Source organism: Pleurodeles waltl, chromosome 2_2, assembly GCF_031143425.1.
Source record: "Pleurodeles waltl isolate 20211129_DDA chromosome 2_2, aPleWal1.hap1.20221129, whole genome shotgun sequence".
Classification (NCBI taxonomy): Eukaryota; Metazoa; Chordata; class Amphibia; order Caudata; family Salamandridae; genus Pleurodeles; species Pleurodeles waltl.
Window position 1 is genome coordinate 1,029,802,137 of NC_090439.1, and position 21,874 is coordinate 1,029,824,010.

The 21,874-nt window shown below is 46.8% G+C and overlaps 1 protein-coding gene across 2 annotated transcripts in view; it reads left to right on the forward strand.

The window, feature by feature from the left end:
• The first annotated feature begins 305 nt into the window (after positions 1 to 305).
• Positions 306 to 21,874, forward strand: part of CCN4 (cellular communication network factor 4) — a 149,226-nt gene continuing 127,657 nt past the window's right edge. The window contains exon 1 of one of the 2 annotated variants that reach the window (XM_069220784.1): positions 306 to 508. Coding sequence is in view for 1 of the 2 variants with exons in the window: in XM_069220783.1 (XP_069076884.1) it covers positions 461 to 508 (48 nt within the window). In the remaining variant the exon portion in view is untranslated. The remainder of the gene's footprint in view (positions 509 to 21,874) is intronic. The other variant, XM_069220783.1, reaches the window with a different exon arrangement.

Here is a 21,874-nt window from a genome sequence, read left to right on the forward strand (position 1 = left end):
GCTTCGCTATCTGATCTTACTCTGAGACATTCCTGCAGCTGAGTTCACGTGTGTTCCATGTCAGCAGCAAAGCTGTGAGAAGTGAAAAGTGTTGCCCTGCAGCGCTACAAGCCATGCTAGAGCGATGGCCCGTTGCGCCGCAGAATGCCTGCACGGTTACTTTCCCTTTAAGAATTCATGGACGCATCATTACAGAGAATAGTGGAGGTGGGGAAGAAAAAAGCAAGTTCAAGGGAGGAAAAAAGTTTCCTTGGAGAAAAAATGCAGGGCCTGTCCCTCTGCCTGACGTCAGACCTGCCTTTAATAAAACCCTAAAGAGCCGGGGAAGGGGCAGAACTGGGTGCCGGGACCTGCCAAGCTGGGATTGCTGGGAACTCTCTTCAGTGGTGTGCTTTTTGGTTTTTAAAAACAAGAGTGTCATTCTGGGTACAATCAATGTATCTAGCCCTGGCTGACAGTGATGAGGTGGCTTTTGCCCTGGATCCTAGCAGCACACAGCTTCTGTCAGGTAAGATGGGGGGGGGGGGCACGTGCCCAAGGAAAGAGGAGGGGTGGGGGGTGGCTGCTGTCAATGTTCAAAGAGGACAGCGACCTGTACCTCCAGAAGTTGGGACTATAGCAGTACTGAATTAATTGCATTAATGTGTGTATTGGTGTGTGACGTTAGAGGTACTTACGTGACCCTATACAATTTTAATTCCAGACAGTCTGAAAAGTTAATTACTGCTGGGTGCGCAGCGTCAGAGGGGAGCGCGCCACGACTCTGTGCACGGCAGACTGGTAATGGTGTTTCCAGAGGCTGCGAAGGGTGTTATTTAAGTGGAAAAGTAGATGTTTTAAATACTCAGTTTTGTGGAAAGGGTCGAGCCGGAGTGAGATGCGCGAGTGGTTGTGTGAGACACACGTGGCAGCAGCTGCAGGGACGGCGGAGGGGCGGGGAGGCGAGGGAGGCATGGCTGCGAGCACAGCTTGACAGATGCACCAGCGGACCTCAGCGCAGGTTCACGCTGTCACTCGGTGTCCTCTAGGCACGGGGGCCCCTAGGCACGGGGGCCTCTGGCACGCTGACTGTTCCGAGCACCGACAGGGAAGCAGGGGCATGACTGGCATGGCATCCTGAGATGCCAACCTGAGAGGCGTATACGCTCTGCCAACCTGAGAGGCATGTGTGCTCTGCCAACCTGAGAGGCAGCCTGAGATACCACCCTGAGAGGCATGCATGGTCTGCCAACCTGAGAGGCAGCCTGAGATGCCAACCTCAGAGGCGTGTATGCGCTGCCAACCTGAAAGGCAGCCTGAGATGCCAACCTCAGAGGCATGCATGCTCTGCCACCAGTCCCTAAAGGGCAAGGAAGCCCGTGCCAAATGCCTGTGATGGGTACCGATATGTGGGTAGCGCACAGCTGGGAGCACAAGCCCTACAATTGTGCCTACCCGAGTGTGTCCTGAAATGGCCACAGCACTCTTGGGTACTCTGTTTGCCTTGAATACACCTTTAGCAGTGCATCCAATATGTACTGGGCACGGCAGGTGCCCGGTGAACGGCTACGTTTGGCACCCAGCATGTCCCGAGCACGGCAGTATTTGGCACCCAGTCAGGCATGGGCGCTATGAACGCTGGCATCCAGCCAGACAAGAGCACGTCATCTGTCACCCAGCGTGGCCCATGCACGGCAGCCCCCAGAGCCCAGCCTGCCCCCCCACAACAACCTGTGGCAGGCGGCCTGCAAGCGCCACTGTAAACGGTGGGACCCGACAGTATCTGCCATCCTCCCCGGCCGGCGCAAGACAACCTCTGCCACACAGCCTACTCGGGGCAAGCTACCCCTAACACCTAGTTATCCTGACCCGAGTATGGCAGTCTCTGGCACCTAGCGCAGTGGGGACAAGAAACCTCTGGCACCTAGACTGATGAGCATGGCAGTCTCTGGCACCTAGCGTGACAAGGACCAGAGACCTCTAGCACCTAGACTGACTTCAGGATGGCAGTCTCTGGCACCTAGCGCGGTAGAGACAAGACACCTCTGGCACCTAGACTGACTTCAGCATGGCAGTCTCTGGCACCTAGCGCGGCAGAGACAAAACACCTCTGGCACTTAGACTGATGAGCATGGCAGTCTCTGGCACCTAGCGCGACAGGGACAAGATCCCTCTAGCACCTAGACTGGTGGGCATAGCAGTCTCTGGCACCTAGTTCGGCAGGGACAAGAAACCTCTGGCACATAGACTGATGAGCATGGCAGTCTCTGGCGCGACAGGGACAAGAGACCTCTAGCACCTAGACTGAATTCAGGGTGGCAGTTTCTGGTCCCTAGCGCGGCAGGGACAAGAGACCTCTAGCACCTAGACTGACTTCAGCATGGCAGTCTCTGGCACCTAGCATGACAGGGACAAGAGACACCTAGCACCCAGACTGGTGGGCATGGCAGTCTCTGGCACCTAGCGCGACAGGGACAAGAGACCTCTAGCACCTAGACTGACTTCGGCATGTCAGTCTCTGGCACCTAGCGTGACAGGGACAAGAGACCTCTAGCACCTAGACTGATGGGAATGGCAGTCTCTGGCACCTAGTGCGACATTGTAGGAGGCTGGACTGGCTTGTAGTGAGTACCAAGGGGTACTTGCACCTTGCACCAGGCCCAGTTATCCCTTATTAGCGTATAGGGTGTCTAGCAGCTTAGGCTGATAGATAATGGTAGCTTAGCAGAGCAGCTTAGGCTGAACTAGGAGACGTGTGAAGCCACTACAGTACCACAAGTGTCACTTGCACAATATCATAAGAAAACACAATACACAGTTATACTAAAAATAAAGGTACTTTATTTTTATGACAATATGCCAAAGTATCTTAGAGTGTACCCTCAGTGAGAGGATAGGAAATATACACAAGATATATATACACAATAGCAAAAATATGCAGTATAGTCTTAGAAAACAGTGCAAACAACGTATAGTTACAATAGGATGCAATGGGGACACATAGGGATAGGGGCAACACAAACCATATACTCCAAAAGTGGAATGCGAACCACAAATGGACCCCAAACCTATGTGACCTTGTAGAGGGTCGCTGGGACTATTAGAAAATAGCGAGAGTTAGAAAATTAGCCCTCCCCAAGACCCTGAAAAGTGAGTGCAAAGTGCACTAAAGTTCCCCTAAGGACAAAGAAGTCGTGATAGAGGAATAATGCAGGAAAGACACAAACCAACAATGTAACAACTGTGGATTTCCAATCTAGGGTACCTGTGGAACAAGGGGACCAAGTCCAAAAGTCACAAGCAAGTCGGAGATGGGCATATGCCCAGGAAATGCCAGCTGTGGGTGCAAAGAAGCTTCTACTGGACAGAAGAAGCTGAGGTTTCTGCAGGAACGAAAAGGGCTAGAGACTTCCCCTTTGGTGGACGGATCCCTCTTGCCGTGGAGAGTCGTGCAGAAGTGTTTTCCCGCCGAAAGAACACCAACAAGCCTTGCTAGCTGCAAATTGTGCGGTTAGCGTTTTTGGACACTGCTGTGGCCCTGGAGGGACCAGGAGGTCGCAAATTGGACCAGGAGAGAGAGGGGACGTTGAGCTAGACAATGAGACCTCTCAGCAGCAGGTAGCACCCAGAGAAGTGCCAGAAACAGGCACTACAAGGATGCATGAAACGGTGCTCACCCGAAGTTACACAAAGGAGTCCCACGTCGCCGGAGACCAACTTAGAAAGTCGTGCAATGCAGGTTAGAGTGCCGTGGACCCAGGCTGGACTGTGCACAAAGGATTTCCACCGGAAGTGCACGGAGGCCGGAGTAGCTGCAAAAGTCGCGGTTCCCAGCAATGCAGTCTAGCGAGGTGAGGCAAGGACTTACCTCCACCAAACTTGGACTGAAGAGTCACTGGACTGTGGGAGTCACTTGGACAGAGTTGCTGGATTCGAGGGACCTCGCTCGTTGTGCTGAGAGGAGACCCAAGGGACCGGTAATGCAGCTTTTTGGTGCCTGCGGTTGCAGGGGGAAGATTCCGTCGACCCACGGGAGATTTCTTCGGAGCTTCTAGTGCAGAGAGGAGGCAGACTACCCCCACAGCATGCACCACCAGGAAAACAGTCGAGAAGGCGGCAGGATCAGCGTTACAGAGTTGCAGTAGTCGTCTTAGCTACTTTGTTGCAGTGTTGCAGGCTTCCAGCGCGGTCAGCAGTCGATTCCTTGGCAGAAGGTGAAGAGAGAGATGCAGAGGAACTCGGATGAGCTCTTGCATTCGTTATCTAAAGTTTCCCCAGAGACAGAGACCCTAAATAGCCAGAAAAGAGGGTTTGGCTACTTAGGAGAGAGGATAGGCTAGCATCACCTGAAGGAGCCTATCAGAAGGAGTCTCTGACGTCACCTGGTGGCACTGGCCACTCTGAGCAGTCCAGTGTGCCAGCAGCATCTCTGTTTCCAAGATGGCAGAGGTCTGGAGCACACTGGAGGAGCTCTGGACACCTCCCAGGGGAGGTGCAGGTCAGGGGAGTGGTCACTCCCCTTTCCTTTGTCCAGTTTCGCGCCAGAGCAGGGCTAAGGGGTCCCCTGAACCGGTGTAGACTGGCATATGCAGAATTGGGCACATCTGTGCCCAAGAAAGCATTTCCAGAGTCTGGGGGAGGCTACTCCTCCCCTGCCTTCACACCATTTTCCAAAGGGAGAGGGTGTAACACCCTCTCTCAGAGGAAGTCCTTTGTTCTGCCATCCTGGGACAAGCCTGGCTTGACCCCAGGAGGGCAGAAACCTGTCTGAGGGGTTGGCAGCAGCAGCAGCTGCAGTGAAACCCCAGGAAAGGCAGTTTGGCAGTACCAGGGTCTGTGCTACAGACCACTGGGATCATCGAATTGTGCCAACAATGCCAGGATGGCATAGAGGGGGCAATTCCATGATCTTAGACATGTTACATGGCCATATTCGGAGTTACCATTGTGAAGCTACATATAGGTAGTGACCTATATGTAGTGCACGCGTGTAATGGTGTCCCCGCACTCACAAAGTTCAGGGAATTGGCTCTGAACAATGTGGGGGCACCTTGGCTAGTGCCAGGGTGCCCTCACACTAAGTAACTTTGCATCTAACCTTTACCAGGTAAAGGTTAGACATATAGGTGACTTATAAGTTACTTAAGTGCAGTGTAAAATGGCTGTGAAATAACGTGGACGTTATTTCACTCAGGCTGCAGTGGCAGGCCTGTGTAAGAATTGTCAGAGCTCCCTATGGGTGGCAAAAGAAATGCTGCAGCCCATAGGGATCTCCTGGAACCCCAATACCCTGGGTACCTTAGTACCATATACTAGGGAATTATAAGGGTGTTCCAGTAAGCCAATGTAAATTGGTAAAATTGGTCACTAGCCTGTTAGTGACAATTTGTAAAGAGAGAGCATAACCACTGAGGTTCTGGTTAGCAGAGCCTCAGTGAGACAGTTAGGCACCACACAGGGAACACATACATATAGGCCACAAACTTATGAGCACTGGGGTCCTGACTAGCAGGGTCCCAGTGACACATAACAAACATACTGAAAACATAGGGTTTTCACTATGAGCACTGGGCCCTGGCTAGCAGGATCCCAGTGAGACAGTGAAAACACCCTGACATACACTCACAATCAGGCCAAAAGTGGGGGTAACAAGGCTAGAAAGAGGCTACTTTCTCACACACATGGACCCGAGACCTCTAGCACCTAGACTGACTTCAGGATGGCAGTCTCTGGCACCTAGCGCGACAGGGACCAGAGACCTCCAGCACCTAGACTGATTTCAGTATTGCAGTCTCTGGCACCTAGCGTGACCGTGACAAGAGACCTCTAGCACCTAGACTGACGAGCATTGCAGTCTCTGGCACCTAGAGCGGCAGGGACGTGGTACCTCTGTGCCTAGGCTAACCTGAGAATAGAAGCCTCTTGCACCTACAGCGGCAGGGACACGGCACATCTAGCGCCTAGACTGACCTTAGTACGGCAGCCTCGCTGGGGTCATTGACTAGAAAGCGCTTTCTTTGTTCTGGGTTCGGCCAAACGCGGACAGCTGGACAAACATCAGAAATGACATGTCGTGTCCCGCCCACGGAGGAAGATGTGTGCATTGCACAATGGACCCTGTTCTTTGCTATGGCACACATCCGGTGAGGGGGATCTGTACACTGTGCGTTTGAAAATAATTTGTTCAAAAGTTTTATATAGAAGGTTCTCAACTGGCCAGGTGTGCCACCCATGATCCTGGGACCATTCTCGCGTTGGACTGGTTTGCAGGTGCGAACTCCCGATGAGAGTGGCACCAGGCCCACCGGAGACTGCAGGAAAATTCAGATCACAAGTCAAGGGCACGGATTGACAGCAGACGAACCCCGAGACGATTGGAAATATACAGAGTGGGTGTTTAAAACTTACAGTCACCATTCATATTACACGCCCATAATCAGCTGAAGGAGTGACCACACGTGTGCTCCCTTCGTCGTCGAAAACGTCTTTAGGCGCTGCCTCCTAAATGATATAAGACAGGCTCTTAACCAACAGAGTGGGGATCAGCTGTACCGAAGGTATCGCCAGGTCACAGCAAGCTCTTAGCAGCAGGCGCCGAACCACCGAGGTACCCTACCTAGCCAGCGCAGCGAGTACTCGACCTGCCAACTTCTAAACATGTTTCACGTGTGAGAAGAGGGGGCGGACCCTGGGGGCGGAGCTTTTCTCCAGCCCTGCTTTTTAGGCACTTCTACCCCGCCTCAAAAACTCCTCAGTCTGCGGCCGATGCCTTGGGGTGTTTGCACGCCCTCTAATGGGAATTGGCTGTACAGAGAAGCTGAAAACCTGTGAATATGTCGGCTTCTCAGTGGGTGACCCTCCGAAGGGAGCCGGTATCATGTTACACAGGGTGGCACCGTGTTGATAGGGTTGAATGCCATCACCCCCTGAGATGTGGCGATGTCCCCCTGGGAGTGGGGGAGCCAAGGTCGGTTCGCGTCCAGGTGTCGGCTCAACATTCTGTGATTCTGGGCAAATAAATTAATCTCGCCATGCCTGTAAAACGAATGTAATCTATTGCAACATGTATGTGTATACACACACGCATGATAGCTGCGAGTGCGTCTGTAGTGCGCGCTACCCAGTGCTGGGACTGTCCAAATAACTATGGCTACTCAGCGGGTTGAGCTACTGCTGCAGCGACCCTCACTAACGTCATTCTCATGGGCTCGCACCGCAGTTTGTTATTCAATAAACCGGGCCGTTCAACAACTAACCAGGGATAATTCAGCGTGCTGTAAGCGCTATATAGATGAATTATGGCGTTTGACCCACTACCATTGGTTCAACTTTGCTAATGCATTATAATAAGTTAATACGATGAGTACCACTGAGATGGGCACCTGCTATCTCTCAATAGCCCTCAGACAACCACTCAGGAGTGAGCATGCACTTCTGGACTGCAACATCCGTGTTCCTTTGTTACGGACAGTTTCTTGAAGCACAGCCATGCTATAAAACACGTTCCAGAAACAGAAAGTTTAAATTGGTATTAGAATCATTTCTGTGGTATAATGCGACTGAAATATAGTTAGATAAAAGGGACTGAAAGTGTTGGATCACATACATTTCAGCCAATTTTGCCCCAAATTTGCTCTGTCTGACCAGCGAAAAACATTGGTACTCACTTGTGCCAAATCTGAGATCTTTGCACCTGTTAATTCGTCCTTTCTGCTGCGGTCACTGTGTGCAAATGTCAGTTAATATTGTGAGGGATGGTGCACATTTGGGTATTGATATGTTGCCATCTGTTGCGCACATCCCACCACTAGTATGGGCTCCCAGCACTATCTGTAGTGGGTGAGTTACTCTATGTGTGCCAGGATACTATCCAAGACAGAGTCTGACCAGCTTGTGGTTACAGGGTATTGTACTCTGGCAAATTCTTGTTTTGGTGGCTTATTCAGTGAGATGTGGGTGTCTGATTTTGGTGTTTGAGGCTGTGTCCATTGCTAGCATATTAGTATTTCATAACCCTGACAGGCGTAAAAAATGGTGCCATTGATTAATTTATAAAATATACAAGCACAAGGGCAAATGGTGTTTCTTAGGAGCCCGTTTCCAGCACTGCAAGGTGCTGCGGATATGCAGTACGAAGGCTGACTGATGATAATTCTGTCTCAGGCCTTCTTCCCCCACCACCTTATACTTCCCCGTCTTTTTATCTCACTCTTGTCGGTTGTTTGTTATCCCTGTTCTCTCACCGAGTCACTGTTTTCATATCGTCCTCTCCCTTCTCCCTTTCCTGTCATTATCTTTTACTCTGGATCAAAGTCTGATGATGAAAAACAAGCCTGTGGCCAAAAAAGGAGACCTGGCAGCAGTTGAAAGCTGGCATTAAAATGGGTACCTGTTTTTAACTTTACAGGGAAAATATTGATACATTTCTGAACAATGGATGGAAAACAGACAGGACAGCCTGTAAGAAATCAGGTTATTTGATGTGAGTGGGGAGAGCCCCATCCAAATAATAAACACGATCCTTGTCAGGGTGAACCGCAAATGTCATAAATAACACTGGTGTTTAACTTTATGTTAGCTTAAAAAAAGAAGCATAAAGCCTCTATCAGGTTATCTGGTTATGCTGAACAGGGTCAAAGTCAAAAGTTCAGGCGATCGCGATGGAGCGCAGGTCGGATACAGGGACCAGGTTCATCCAGGTATAAAGTTTACCTTCTAACTTAGTTCAGTTTCACACCAGGAGCCTCAGTCAGAGCTTTGTGTTGTTGGGGAATCGCAAGAAGATCATTGTTGCCGCAAAGAGCTGATCACTGTTTGGAGCTTCACGTTGGGTGAAGTCTAGGGTATTTAGCTCCAAAAGTCACATTGGCAGTTGGATGCAGGGCTACGTTGGACTCGGTGAAGACCGCTCAAATTCGCGAGGTGACCAGGTACGGTTCTATCTGATGCAAAGAGTCTAGTAACTCTTGATTTTCCCGTGCAGTCCAGTTCTTGAAGTGTGTAGGTGCGGAGAGTACACTTTGACAACAACCAAATGTCCAGGGCCTGGGGACACTCCTCTTGACAGTGGGGACTCACTCCAGCTGAGGCCAGCAGCAAGGTCCAGGCAGATTCAGTTGGTGCTGGTCAGCTGGGCAGTTGTAGGAAAGGCCTCTGAAAGTTTGTTGTGTCCCTGTACCTCAAACAGGAGGTCAACCAGCCGACCCTTTAAGTCACTTTTGGGTCCTGGGTTCAAGGCAAGCAACTTCAGCCTTCCTTCTTCAGACAGCAGGACAGTCCTTCTTCTGACTCTCCACAGGTCCAGGAGTGTTCTGATAAGAGGTTCTGAGGGTGCCACTTTTTAACGCAGTACCGATCTGTGTGTGGGGATCACCCTCTAAAATGGTTATGGTCAATTCTTTCCTTTTCCCTTTGGGTCTGGCTCCAATCTGTCTAGGGCAGAAGTCTTCAAACCGGATGGTAGCCCCCCTAGGGGAGGCTCAGATGATCCCAGGGTGAGGGGGAGGAGGGACACCAAGCTCTGGCCAAGAGAAGCATTAGCTGATAACAGAGCTTTGTTTTAAGCTGAAAAAAAATGAGCAGCAGTAAACCACTCTGTAATGGGCCATCACTAGCATGTTTTGTCGTTTGTATCCAAGCTAGGAGTATGTTTCAAAAGGTAAGGGACTCCAACTACTCTTCAGAACCCCTACTCCAAACCCACGTCTAATAATCACACTGAGGATACTTTTACACATTAGTAAAGCCTGCCTGATCAGAATAGTATGTTAGGCACCTGATATTTGATTGCATTTTTAAAACGGTAACATAACTTAACTGCTATGTTTAAATAAGTCTAGACATATTTATGCAGTGCCAAAATAATACAATAATTGTGAAAAATTCGGACAGGGCCCCCCAATTATTTTGTTTCACTGGTGGGGGCACGGCAAAATAAAGTTTGAAGACCACTGTTCTAGGGGAGGAAAGGGCAGGCAGGCCCAAGTGTGGGCTGCAATTGCCAGGGCATTTTTAAGTCAGTAAGTGGGCGGTACAGCTCTCCCTTTGAAGCTTAGGAAGAGCTGAGTACAGCTCCCAAGCCGTCCTGCTCAGGAGAGGAACACTCTCACCACACCCAAAGCCCATTTGTCCCTTCAGGCGAGCCATTAATAGTCATCTGACCCCAGGTACTGGCAGAAAGGCACATTTGATTTAGGCAAAAAAATGACAACTAACTCCTTACACTCTACAGTCAGATGTCTCTAGGTTCATGGGTTCCATTTGACCCTTCCACTTACCCTGGAACTGATGCCCCATGTATGTCCCTTGGAGCTCCAATTCCCCTCTTGAGGTGCCTTACGCTTTACCAACTCTCCATAAGTGAGAGTTTCAATAACCATGTCTTTGCTTGCTTGTGGGTTTCAGCTGACTCGCCATCTTGCGGCCACCCACTCCTTAGACCCTTGTTAGTCATACTGTCTTTTAGACTAGCCTCTCGCCTATAACCACTTTAGTGCTTAATTTTCCCAGTAATAGCAGGCAATGGGCAAGGCACTCAGGGCCATATTTATACTTTTCGACGCACAACTGCGCCAACGCAGTTGTGCGTCAAAAAATGTAACGCCGGCTAACGCCATTCTGAAGCGCCATGCGGGCGCCGTATTTATTCAATGACGTTAGCCGGCGTTAGCCGGCGCTGCGGAGTGGTGTGCGTCAAAAAAAATGACACAGACCAGGCAGCGCCGGCGTAGGGGAAAATGGAGCTTGGGCGTCAAAAAATGGGGCAAGTCAGGCTGAGGCAAAATTATCGCCTCAACCCGATTTGCGCCATTTTATTTCGACGCCCAGACGCCATTAACATGACTCCTGTCTTAGCAAAGACAGGAGTCATGCCCCCTTGCCCAATGGCCATGCCCAGGGGACTTTTGTCCCCTGGGCATGGTCATTGGGCATAGTGGCATGTAGGGGGGCCCAAATCAGGCCCCCCTATGCCACAAAAAAAATTAAAAAAATACTTACCAGCACTTACCTTAATGTCCCAGGGGTGGATCCCTCCATCCTTGGGCGTCCTCCTGGGGTGGGCAAGGGTGGCAGGGGGTGTCCCTGGGGGCATGGGAGGGCACCTCTGGGCTCCTTCCGAGCCCACAGGTCCCTTAACGCCTGCCCTGAGCAGGCGTTAAAAAATGACGCTAACGCGGGTAGACGTCATTTTTTTTGACCCACCCACTCCCGGGCGTCATTTTTGCCCGGGAGTGTAAATACGGCGCACATGCCACAGAGTCATTTTTTAGAAGGGAACGCCTACCTTGCATATCATTAACGCAAAGTAGGTGTCCACGCTAAAAAATGATGCAAACTCCATGAACTTTGGCGCTAGACGCGTCTAACGCCAAATTATAAATATGGAGTTCGTTTTGCGTCGAATTTGCGTAAAAAAAAACTACGCAAATACGGCGCAAACAGAGTATAAATATGGCCCTCAGGGTTTTAAGGAACATGCAAAAAAGTGTGAGATCTCTAAAATGGGTGTGGCCTTAAGTGTGTCTGGGAATCCTTTCCAAAAGGCATAGTCTATGTAATTTAGGGACATGGCCTTAAGTCACACAAACAAACGTCCTCATGCCTTCTGGCCAGTATTTTGTGCCTCTTTATGACCTTTCTATAAATGTATCAAGATACCAAACGATAATAGAGATGCACCTAAATATTAACCAGATCAATTGGTTTTACCAATGAATGACAAGAGTACCGTACACATGATTAACAACATTTTTTGTGAATAATTAGACTTCAAAATGGTTTCAATTCCAAAAATATGAGACTGTGATTTTAATATTACTGAGGTCTGCAAAAAGGATAGTGGTCACTGGTGTTTCAATCACTCCAGTTTTCTTTACATCACTTTCCTCTGTAGTCTCTCTTTACTTTCCATGTCTCTCTGTCAATGCCCATCTACTAAGCTCACACATTATCTCTATCCTTTCCTGCATACTCCTTTCACCCTCTTCACAGTCTCTCCTGCATTCAACACGCCCCTCCTCTGGAAGCACTGAATTTTCAATGACTTTCACACTGTAAGTAATATGATAGCAGCGTAACTCCTTCACACACTTTTCCCTACAATCACAGTTGGCACGTTGGTCTGTGCATTTGCAGAGAGGCCACTGATTGGATGAGCATGTGTTCTGAACACTTTTTTGACCCACTGCAATGCACTGGGAGAAACCTGCCCTGCATTTAGCTTCAACTCCAGAGCTCTCAAATGTGCTGTGTTAACCACCCACAACTTGATTCACAAAAACATCTGCATGCAACCTAATTCGTAGTACACACTATTAAAGAATAATATGCTGTGTATAAAGATCTCTACAGAAAGCCAACATCCTGGATAAGGAAGCACCTTTGGAAAAGTAAATTCAGTGAAACATGAGAAATGTAAACAGGAGCTGTCACGGTTTGTGCTGGATCTGGAATTTAACATCACATTTATTGTTAAAGTGGTATTCTGAGCCTGTTGGTGAATACAAGGGCCCGGCAAGTGTATTGGGCAATGCAATGGAGAGATGGCTATGGTTAAGAGACAGTTTACAATTACTAAACTGACAGATGGCAAGGGATTGTTGAGCAGATTACAGTACATGGCACAGATATTCAAGATATTTTCACCATTCTGTGAAGAAGGGCTATCAAGGCCAACTGCATGTGATAAATTGCAGAGTGGCAGCGTGCACAGGAGGGGAGCACACGGCACCATTTGCATGTCGGAGCTAAGATAGGCCGCACGGACAGATGTGCTCCATGCATGTCGACATACTGGAAAGGTAGTAGAGCAAATAGGTGAGTGCTGAAGAGCAGGAGGTGAGCTGGAGCAGTGCAAATTTACACCCACTGAGCAGCACAAAAATGTTGATCTTTTCGAGTGCTTCAGTGCAAATGCTGGTGTAAGTTGCAAACCACTGATGCCAAGTTTGTTCAATCTGGAGCCAACTGTGACATACTCTAGTTGTGCGAGAGAATTGGTCATACGCTAGTGGAGGTATTAGTGAAGCAGGCGAAAGGGCACCAAGGGAACCAATGTTTCCCCAATTATGTTTGTTTTTTAATGTATATCTATCTTGGTTGCAACTTTTGACCAGTTAAAGACTCCTCAATGGAGGTGGGCAGTGATCAGCAAAGAGGAAGGGGTTCACTGTAACATCATTTTTTAGGGTATCGCGCAAGCTGTCTCAGGGACAGTAGACAATGCAATAGGTGCCCACCGCCTGAACTCCGTGAGTAATTTATTTTGAAAGAAGAACCAAGTTCTTTGAGGAAATTAGGTTGCTTTAAAGTAGATTTAGGCTTGGAAATGCAAACACAGGGAAGGTGGCCTGATGTACCTTGCAGCCCAACTTCTGTGTGTATGTAGCCAATCACAGGGGGCCACAAATTGCAATGTTTCTATTTAATATGCATTAGGTATGTTGTCCTGAAACCTCCTGAGAATGGCGTCTGCAAACCAACCTAACAGATTGATCAGTTCACAAAATCAAAATCCACTCACAAAAAGTTGGTCAGAAATATGTGACCACTTTTTTGCGAATATATTTTATACACCTAGCCTCCTGTGCTGAGTGCAATGAGGTAGAGTGGCACCCTCCGGCACTACAGCAAACTTTCCTCACACTTGGAACATCACTAATTAAATACCAAGGTCAGTGGCACTGGGCTCCTCAGTGTAGTGGGCCCACTGCAGCCCAGTAATGGCTGTCTTTAACCACACTTCATGAGGTGGGGGGCGTGGCGGATGTTTTCTTTGCTTGCTTTAGGGCTCACGACACTCACACGAGCAAGTAGTTGTGTCCCGTGCACCACATTTTTGCTGCCTGGTTTTTGGAGATTGAGGTGCTCAAACTCACAAACCAACTGCAACCTCCAGAGCATAGTAACCAAAAGCATGAACCTGACCTGCTGTGATTGAGGATGCATGTAAAAGGTAGAGAAGAGAGAGCCAGGGGGAAGCAACAAAAACAGTTTATGGACAAAATGTAGTTAGAATTGAAATAAATTCAGGGAATACTGCAAGATAAAAAGTTTCTAATCGAAAGTTAATACGGATTGTTAAATAAATGTGCAGTGCATACCGTACAGTGAATACAGTCAGCAGAAAAGTGTCCTTATTGTTACACACAGTGGTGACTTTGTGCGGGTGGTGGGCACCAGCTTTAATTTTTGGGGGCCAGGACGTATTTTTTATCATTGGGCTCTGACCCAAAGAAAGAGGGAAAAGGGGAAAGATTAAAACAGTGACAAAGGGAGAAAGAAAGATGGGTACAGACCAGGAAGAGGAGGATAAAGAGTCAGGGAGTGTCCCCTGGCGAAGAAAGGCAGCCCCGCACCCTTGGAGAGGGTCCTGAGAAAACCTTTTGCCTCCTGCAATTAAGTTGACAAAGTAAACAGTTACACGTTTTGGGAAGCAATCTTGACAGGTAGGTAAAAGCTGGAAAGCTTCCAGAACTGTCCTCGTTTAAATTTCCGGGTGCCCTGCGCACGTGGCCGGGTTATGCACTCGCTGGGTGAGGAGGGCAGCCCCAGGGTTACGCACTCGCTGGGTGAGGAGGGCATCCCCAGGGCCAGGCAGCTGAGGCTGCAGGGAGGACCCCTCCGTGCCCGGGTCACCGGCACATTCCGTCTCGGTGTTGTAATCCCCCCCTTTGCATTTAACACTGATTGCTGATCTGTATCTGCGGGGAAAGCGCAGTCCATTGGCTCTTCCAGCGGCGCCCGGAGAGCGGTTTTAGGCCTCCTGAGCGCAAGACCGTTCCGGGTGAAGGGAGGCACAGGTTCCGGGGCGAAGGGAAGAACGAGGACTTACTACAAGCGCATTGTAGTTAAGGGTGAGCGAAATTAGATATTATTTTCCATGTGAAATACGCGTAAGTATTCCGCTCAGAGGCGTAAGGAAGGGCCTCGCAGCTCGCGCCTTTCGGGTTATAGGTGCGGACCCAGGAATCGAAGGCCCCTTCAAGCACTCTGCGATGCCCAATCTAACAAGATATGATATATGCACGACAATTTGCGGAAGAAACAGTTGCAACATTTATTAGTTTATTGTTGGAATGTAGAAAACCCCAAGAAAAAGGCGCCTTGTAACTGTTTCACTTCTCCCACGAGGGAAAGTGAGAACGGGGAGAAACAGAGAAGTGGCCCACAGGGAAAGAGACATGACGAGAAGAAAAGCCACTATGAAGAGTCCATAGAGAGTAAGAGACAAAAACTAAAAGTAGTCAAGTGAGCAAGAGACAGCTGAGTGAGAGCTAGTTTATAAGGAGAGAGGGAGCAAATGTGAGCACAGAAGAAAGAATGAAGAGAAAAGAGAGACTCCAGAGAAAGATGGGAGAGCCAGAAAGAGAGACAAACATGCTATAAAAAACACAGGTTCGTAATAGACACCTAACAGAGAGAGAAAGGAGAAAGTGAGTGAGAGAGGTTATAGAGACAGATAAGAAAAGAGCGGGGAGTGGAAGGGCAATACAGCACTAAGGCCCTGATTACAGGTGCCCCAAGAGGTGTATTGTATAGGGTATTAATTGCACCCAAAAAAGCCCAACACCCCAGGGTTTGGAATTTATCGGTGCAATAAATAGCACACATATAGCATATATTCAGCGTTTCCCAAGTGATGGGAAATAAAATACACCTAATCTGATTGTCCTGCAAATTAACAGGCCCTGTTCACCTTTCAAACCAGTCGCTGTTAAGCTTTATGAAGGTAGGCTATGGGGGATAAGACTGGTTGGTGTATGGTGGTGGGTTTGTTAATTAACCAGCTCCATTGTTCCACTGGCCAGTTCAAAAATCCATACACTTTCCAACTAGATACACTAGAAACCATATGCGGCTGGTTAATTGGAGTATCCATCAGGGACCTTAAGGAGAATATTATCTTCAGTATAGCACACCTCTTCATCTGACTGTAGGTGACCTTCCTGTGACTTTCCTGTACATCATATTTCCATAAACACATCTAAAGTGGTGCAGCTGGGCATCAACAGAAGAGCACCCATTCTTAGATTATTAAACATGAACATAGAGTGGCTCACGCCTTGGCCCCTCCTAAAATCCTAGGTCCAGCCGTGTCACTATAATCTGCTATGAAAGTTCAGCTACAGTCAACTTAGTCGTTTCCCAGTGCAAGATCCACAACATTCAATGACCTTCTCTGAAGACCACAACCCACCTACCTGCTTTTCAACAGACAACCTCCTACAAACAGTAAACAATGTCATGGTCAGTCAGGCACGTTAAGGCCACTTGGAGCCGCACCACTGCCGTACGAGCTCCTTACCACACAACTTCAGCATTATTTACTTGTCTGACTATGTGCAACCATTTTATTTTCTGAAGGAGGCCGGGGGGGTGGTCATAATGTTATATGTTCTGTCAAAACAAAGGGCAGATACTTCAATAAACATAACCTACTCCTGGCAATATCTGGGACAAGAGTGAAGGAGGGGTTTTACTTTCAAAGGGCAAAAAGCACAGCAAACCCCAGGGAATCTCATCTGTCATGTGCCACCCTACGTTAAGGTCTGTATTCCCACCACGCTGCCTATAAACAAGAGGGCAGCGCTCACACCCCGGGATACAGATAAGTATACAGGGCACAGATAAATATACAGGGCACCATGATGTGGTCTGACCACTGGAAGAACTTCTCCAAACCAAGAGGCTTGGTTATGTTTAGACAGTTAATTACAATGTTATCCACATATTCACACCACAAGGTCGTGGGTTTAACTGGAAGACAATGGCGGAGAGTTTGTTCTGAAAAACCCTTGCATGTGGCAAAGAATTCACAACCTTGTTTGGCTTTAAATAATTATAAAGACATTTTCGACGCAGCCAGCATCCAGTACACATTATGCCTCATCCAGCTTCTGCACGCCTGCGCATGTTCCCCCCTAACCACTGCTATATATGACTGTGTGATTGCTGGGAGAGTTCAACACTTTTTTGAAGATTTCAGAGTAGAGTATGATGATAGGTGACACTCAGAGTATTATTTTTTACCAAGAGTGAGAAAAAATGTGAGATATTGTTGGGATTTGCCTTCTGCAACTGCTGCTTATCGTGAGAATGGCAGAGATTTTAGACGCCTAAGACAAGCACTGCTCACCCACAACTTAGTCAACTGGAACAAGATTTCTTACAAGCCCCCCCTCCTTGAAGCTTCACCATCAACCCTTATTACTTTGGTGGAGTCACCGGGTATTCAGGTGAACTCACCTTACATTTCACGGTCCAATGAACACATTTGATAAACTCTAGTTTCCGTAACATTCTCATGATACGTTTGGTAGAACTTCACCATCTCTGCTTTGACTTACCCGGGCACCTGCACTGTAAAGTGCCCTGAAGTGTCTGGTAGCAAGGTGCAGCACTATTAAAAATCTTCTAACTAAACAAAAACAAGTAGATTCACTATTGTCGGATTGTTGGCCAATGTGCCCACAAATTTCTAAGATTATCATGTAGATTTTACCATAAAGAATCTTTTTCTGTGATTGATTATACCAATTGAATCTTTAGGTGAACCTTGCACAATTTAACGGGTTCTCTGGTTCTCCTAGGGAGATCTGAGGCATGTGCTATGAATAGAGAGTTTCAAAGCTCCCAGAGATTGCAAGGAGAGTTGAATGCGTTCCAGCAGTGTAGGAAAGTGAAACCTGTGTTCACTATCATGACGTGAGTTGTGGAGGAAGGAACTGTGGAGGAAGGAACATATTTTCATGGAAAACACTTATCATGGCAAAAAGAACAAACAATAGATTTTCTAAATTGCCAACCCATGCGTTACCTTCACCGAGCTCTGAATACTGCCACTGTCCCATCACTCTGGCCAGGGCCACTGGTGGAAGTATCTCTCTAGTATAGGGTCCACCAGGCCTTGGTATGAGGATAACAGGACAATCACATATTTTAGCACGAGAAAGGAATCACTGGTATGCGTGTTATGTTATGTTTCACTGCCGTCCAGTGTCACCTGGAAAAACTCAGAGCTGAAGAACATCACTTTAGGACCAAAGGCACCTCATCCGCAAGATTTCCTCCTATACTGCAGTGAAAAACAGATCTCGGTAATCTTCAGGACAGTGATCACTTCTCCTGGCAAAAGGGGAATCCTGGGGATCGCCTCACCGATACTGCACATCAGTAAGGTTTGTAATTCACTCTGGGGTGATTCTAACCTCTAGCAAGGTAAGGGTGCAGGGCTGATCGAGCGTTTGACCCTCTCCATGAAGCTCAGTGATCTGCGATGGCTTCCCCAACCACTTCTCCCTCCCATGGAAGACCTTGGTTCTAGCCAGAAATCTCCTGTTGTCGAAAGCTGTTGGATCCAGGTAAACTATTTATTATTTATTTGCAGAGTTTTATATAGCGCAAACATGACCCAAGGGATTCAGGGCGCTGTACTTAGAGAAACCATTAAACGTTACATAGCAACTACAGAGTGCTAAACTAAATCTCCTTTCCTGTTTTTCATTAGTTTGTTGGACCTCTCGTTTGTAACATGTGTGAGTGTTTGTATTAAAGTTTAGCTTATATTTATTTTAAAAAACATCTGCTTCATTCTGATCAGTCAGGAGGAGATTTTTTGTGTTGTCATTATATGTCCTACCAGTCATACAAAAGAACAATAAAATAACAAAAAGATAAGCACCACATAGTTGGGGGCAAGTACCCGAGAAAGGAATTGTACACAAATCTTAATTAGAACAACAAAAATAGCCATGCAAATGTTTTAATACCAACCCAATATGGTGCAACCAATGAGCTAGACCCTCTCTAGAGCAGCTTGGTGCAATTAAGAATGGAGTCAAGGCGCTCACCTCAAGAATTTTCTTCGGCAGTTTGGAGCAAGTAATTTATTTTGCAACACAGCTTTCCTAGTAAATTGGCTAAAATGCCGCAGGCTTCACAGCTATTGCTGCAGGGAAAATCATAAAATATTTCACTATGTCAGAGACTGACACGTTCGCAGGAGCAAATATTCTGTGTGCTGCTCTACCTCAGTGACTGAGTGGCTGGGGACTCCTTACAAACGCCCAGCATGGGAAAAGGGCTGTATCTATTGTGCGGTTAGTCCAGCATCAGTAGTATACCATCATCGCCAACTCAAGTGTGGACACCGTAACACATTCATGTTGTGGCACATACTAGGGTTTGATAGGTTGTGTTCGACTGAATGACAATAACATACAATGTTTGGATAGTTTAACACAGCGTGATCCCGGAGAGCTTCTTCGACCACAATCCCTCACAGATGTTTTTCAGATCTATGTTTTGACCACTAGGGTCCCAATTCACAAAGACATCTGTCGACAAGTAAACGCATACTCTTATGGAATTACTCCTGTGTTCGGAGTAGATTTCCAGCTTTTATGTGATTCTCCAACATTCACTAAAGTATAACTAAAGATCAATAATATTGTAGATTTCTAGCAAATTATACAATTTACTGATGAAGCATCCTACTAGGTGCATTCTGAAAGGAGTCAGAAGTCCTGAATTTTCACTACTTTCTGGGATTAACCAATTAGCTAAATTGAAATTTGTGTTTTCTAATTTAACTATGCATAATATTTAGATTGAGACCTATTATGTAGGTGGTTTTAGATGCATTATCGTGGGTTCACAGCTTTTAATTTGTTTGTCAGTTTTTATTCATTTTATCCAGCATTATCTCCACAGTATCATTCTTATCTGGTAGCTGAATTCGAATTTATTTTTGGAACTATTATCGGTTCCAGTTGCAATTCCTGTGCGGTGTTGTTTTACTACATCTTAAGAGTAGAACTTCTGTTCTGGTCCATTATTCCTGTATCAACTTTTGCACAATTATTATTAATAAAAAAGACTTTCTCTTCTTTAATATTGATTATCTAAACTCATGACAGGATAAATCAAGGCACAATTCAACATAATATCAGATGGAAGAAAATAATCTAATTCATATTCATTCCAGTCCAGTGGGTGTTCACTGCAGGGAAGTGCACAATCGTTAGCCACATTAACAATCTGAATATTTATTAGCATTGTCAGAGGTTCTATAAAATTGCAACATAGTAAAAATATATTGTTTTGCATGTTTAATACTTTAGTTTCCTGATGTAATTATTTATTTTAGTGCTCTTTTCCATTGGTTTAAGGTTTTAGTACACCCTTCTGTGAATGACTGATGTTAGATAATCCTTTTTTGGCACACCTTCTGTCATACCCTCACGTGCAAATTGTTAGCATGTGTAAAAGCCAATTTGTGCACCACATCTCATTTGAGAATTTGCACATGTGCAAGACTATTTTTTCTGATGTGCAATAGGTTTTGTGAAACAAACCTATAGTTCTCAAGAGCATATGCACATATACCTACATCACCAGAGCACCTGCATATGTCTGTGTGTACATTCGTTTAGCACACTCTGCCTGCAAAACAATGTTAGTGCTGTTTAGTAGCAGTACACAGACACTACCCATGCAGCCAGGTAGACATGGCACTTTTGAGTATTGCATTCCACTGCGATGCCATCGTACAGTGCCAGCAGGCTCTCAGTCCATATGGAAGTCTTTCTTGTAATGCCAGCAGTGTCAAGGACACATGATATACCTTCTGCTCATATCCTTCGAGGGTAAAATGTTACAAGATATCACTTCCACCAGCCTTGGGTGCAGTGTTTAATTTGTGCTTGTTGTTTCCGGTGTAGAGAAACAGCACTTATTTTTGAGGGCCGGGGCTTAATTTTCTGCCTCAAGCATTTACTGCGAGCAAAAGGCACATTTGGGAAAAGTGGAGGAAGAGAAAAACGAAAAAGCGTCACAAAGAGAGAAAGCAGAAAGCTGCAAGAGTAGGCTGAAGGGTCCGGGAGTGGCTGTAAATGGATTGAAGAGGCCCAAGATGGTTTCAGAATGACGCTGCCGCAGCATTCTGTGCTCACACATTTAATTGCAGCAGCAGCCTGTTTCAAAAGAGAGCTCTGGGCACTGGCACGTTTTAATTGAGAAATTAAGCGCTGCTTGGGTGTGATGGCATCCTCCCTGTACAGTGGACCTGGGAGATGTCATTTCATTGCCTATATCCCATAAAGTAAGTTTCATATTCACTCTATAGATGAAAAAGTACACAGTTACTTAATTGTCACTTGGGGTTTGATTCAACAAAGTTCACATTAAAATCATTTCCAAAGACAATTACACAGTATCTTTGATATCGTTTTTCTTTGCAGGATAACTGTGACATGCATTACTAGAACTGACAGAGTTAAACTAGAGTTAATAGTTTTGGCAGGTTTCATGAAGGGAATGTTCTTTCCTCTGGGGAACAAATATATTTTTATGTGAGACAGCCTTTTCAGCTCTACATTAGAACCAGGCACAACATTATGAAATGTGTACATCTGTCTATTTGATGCTGCATGGGAGCACCGTTTTGAATAATGTAGTAAACCTTGAAACATTGATGTATGTAATTAGCTAGCTTTCTGGTCTCTAACACCCCCACACTCCCACCACCCCCGATGCATTGCCAATATGTAAGGGAAAGTGACTTTTAAACTGCATCAATTCAGTGGACAGGGTAAATGTAAACTTATTCTGGGTTGCAGAGAGGTGGCAATATGAACAGTAGATCTGTAACATGTCATGTTGAGAAGACTTGCGTTGGACCAAATGGGATGTTATGGCTAAAATATAAACTCCACCAGGTATGAAATTGAGAATGCTACAAATTCTAGACGTAGACCTGCTGGACCTCCTCACGGCTCTGCTGGTTCTACGAGGAGATTTCAATTTGGTGTTGGATGTCTCCACACAAAAAGCAGTGCAGGCAAATTCATGCACAGAACTGACATGATTCTTCAACACCATGGGACTGTATGAC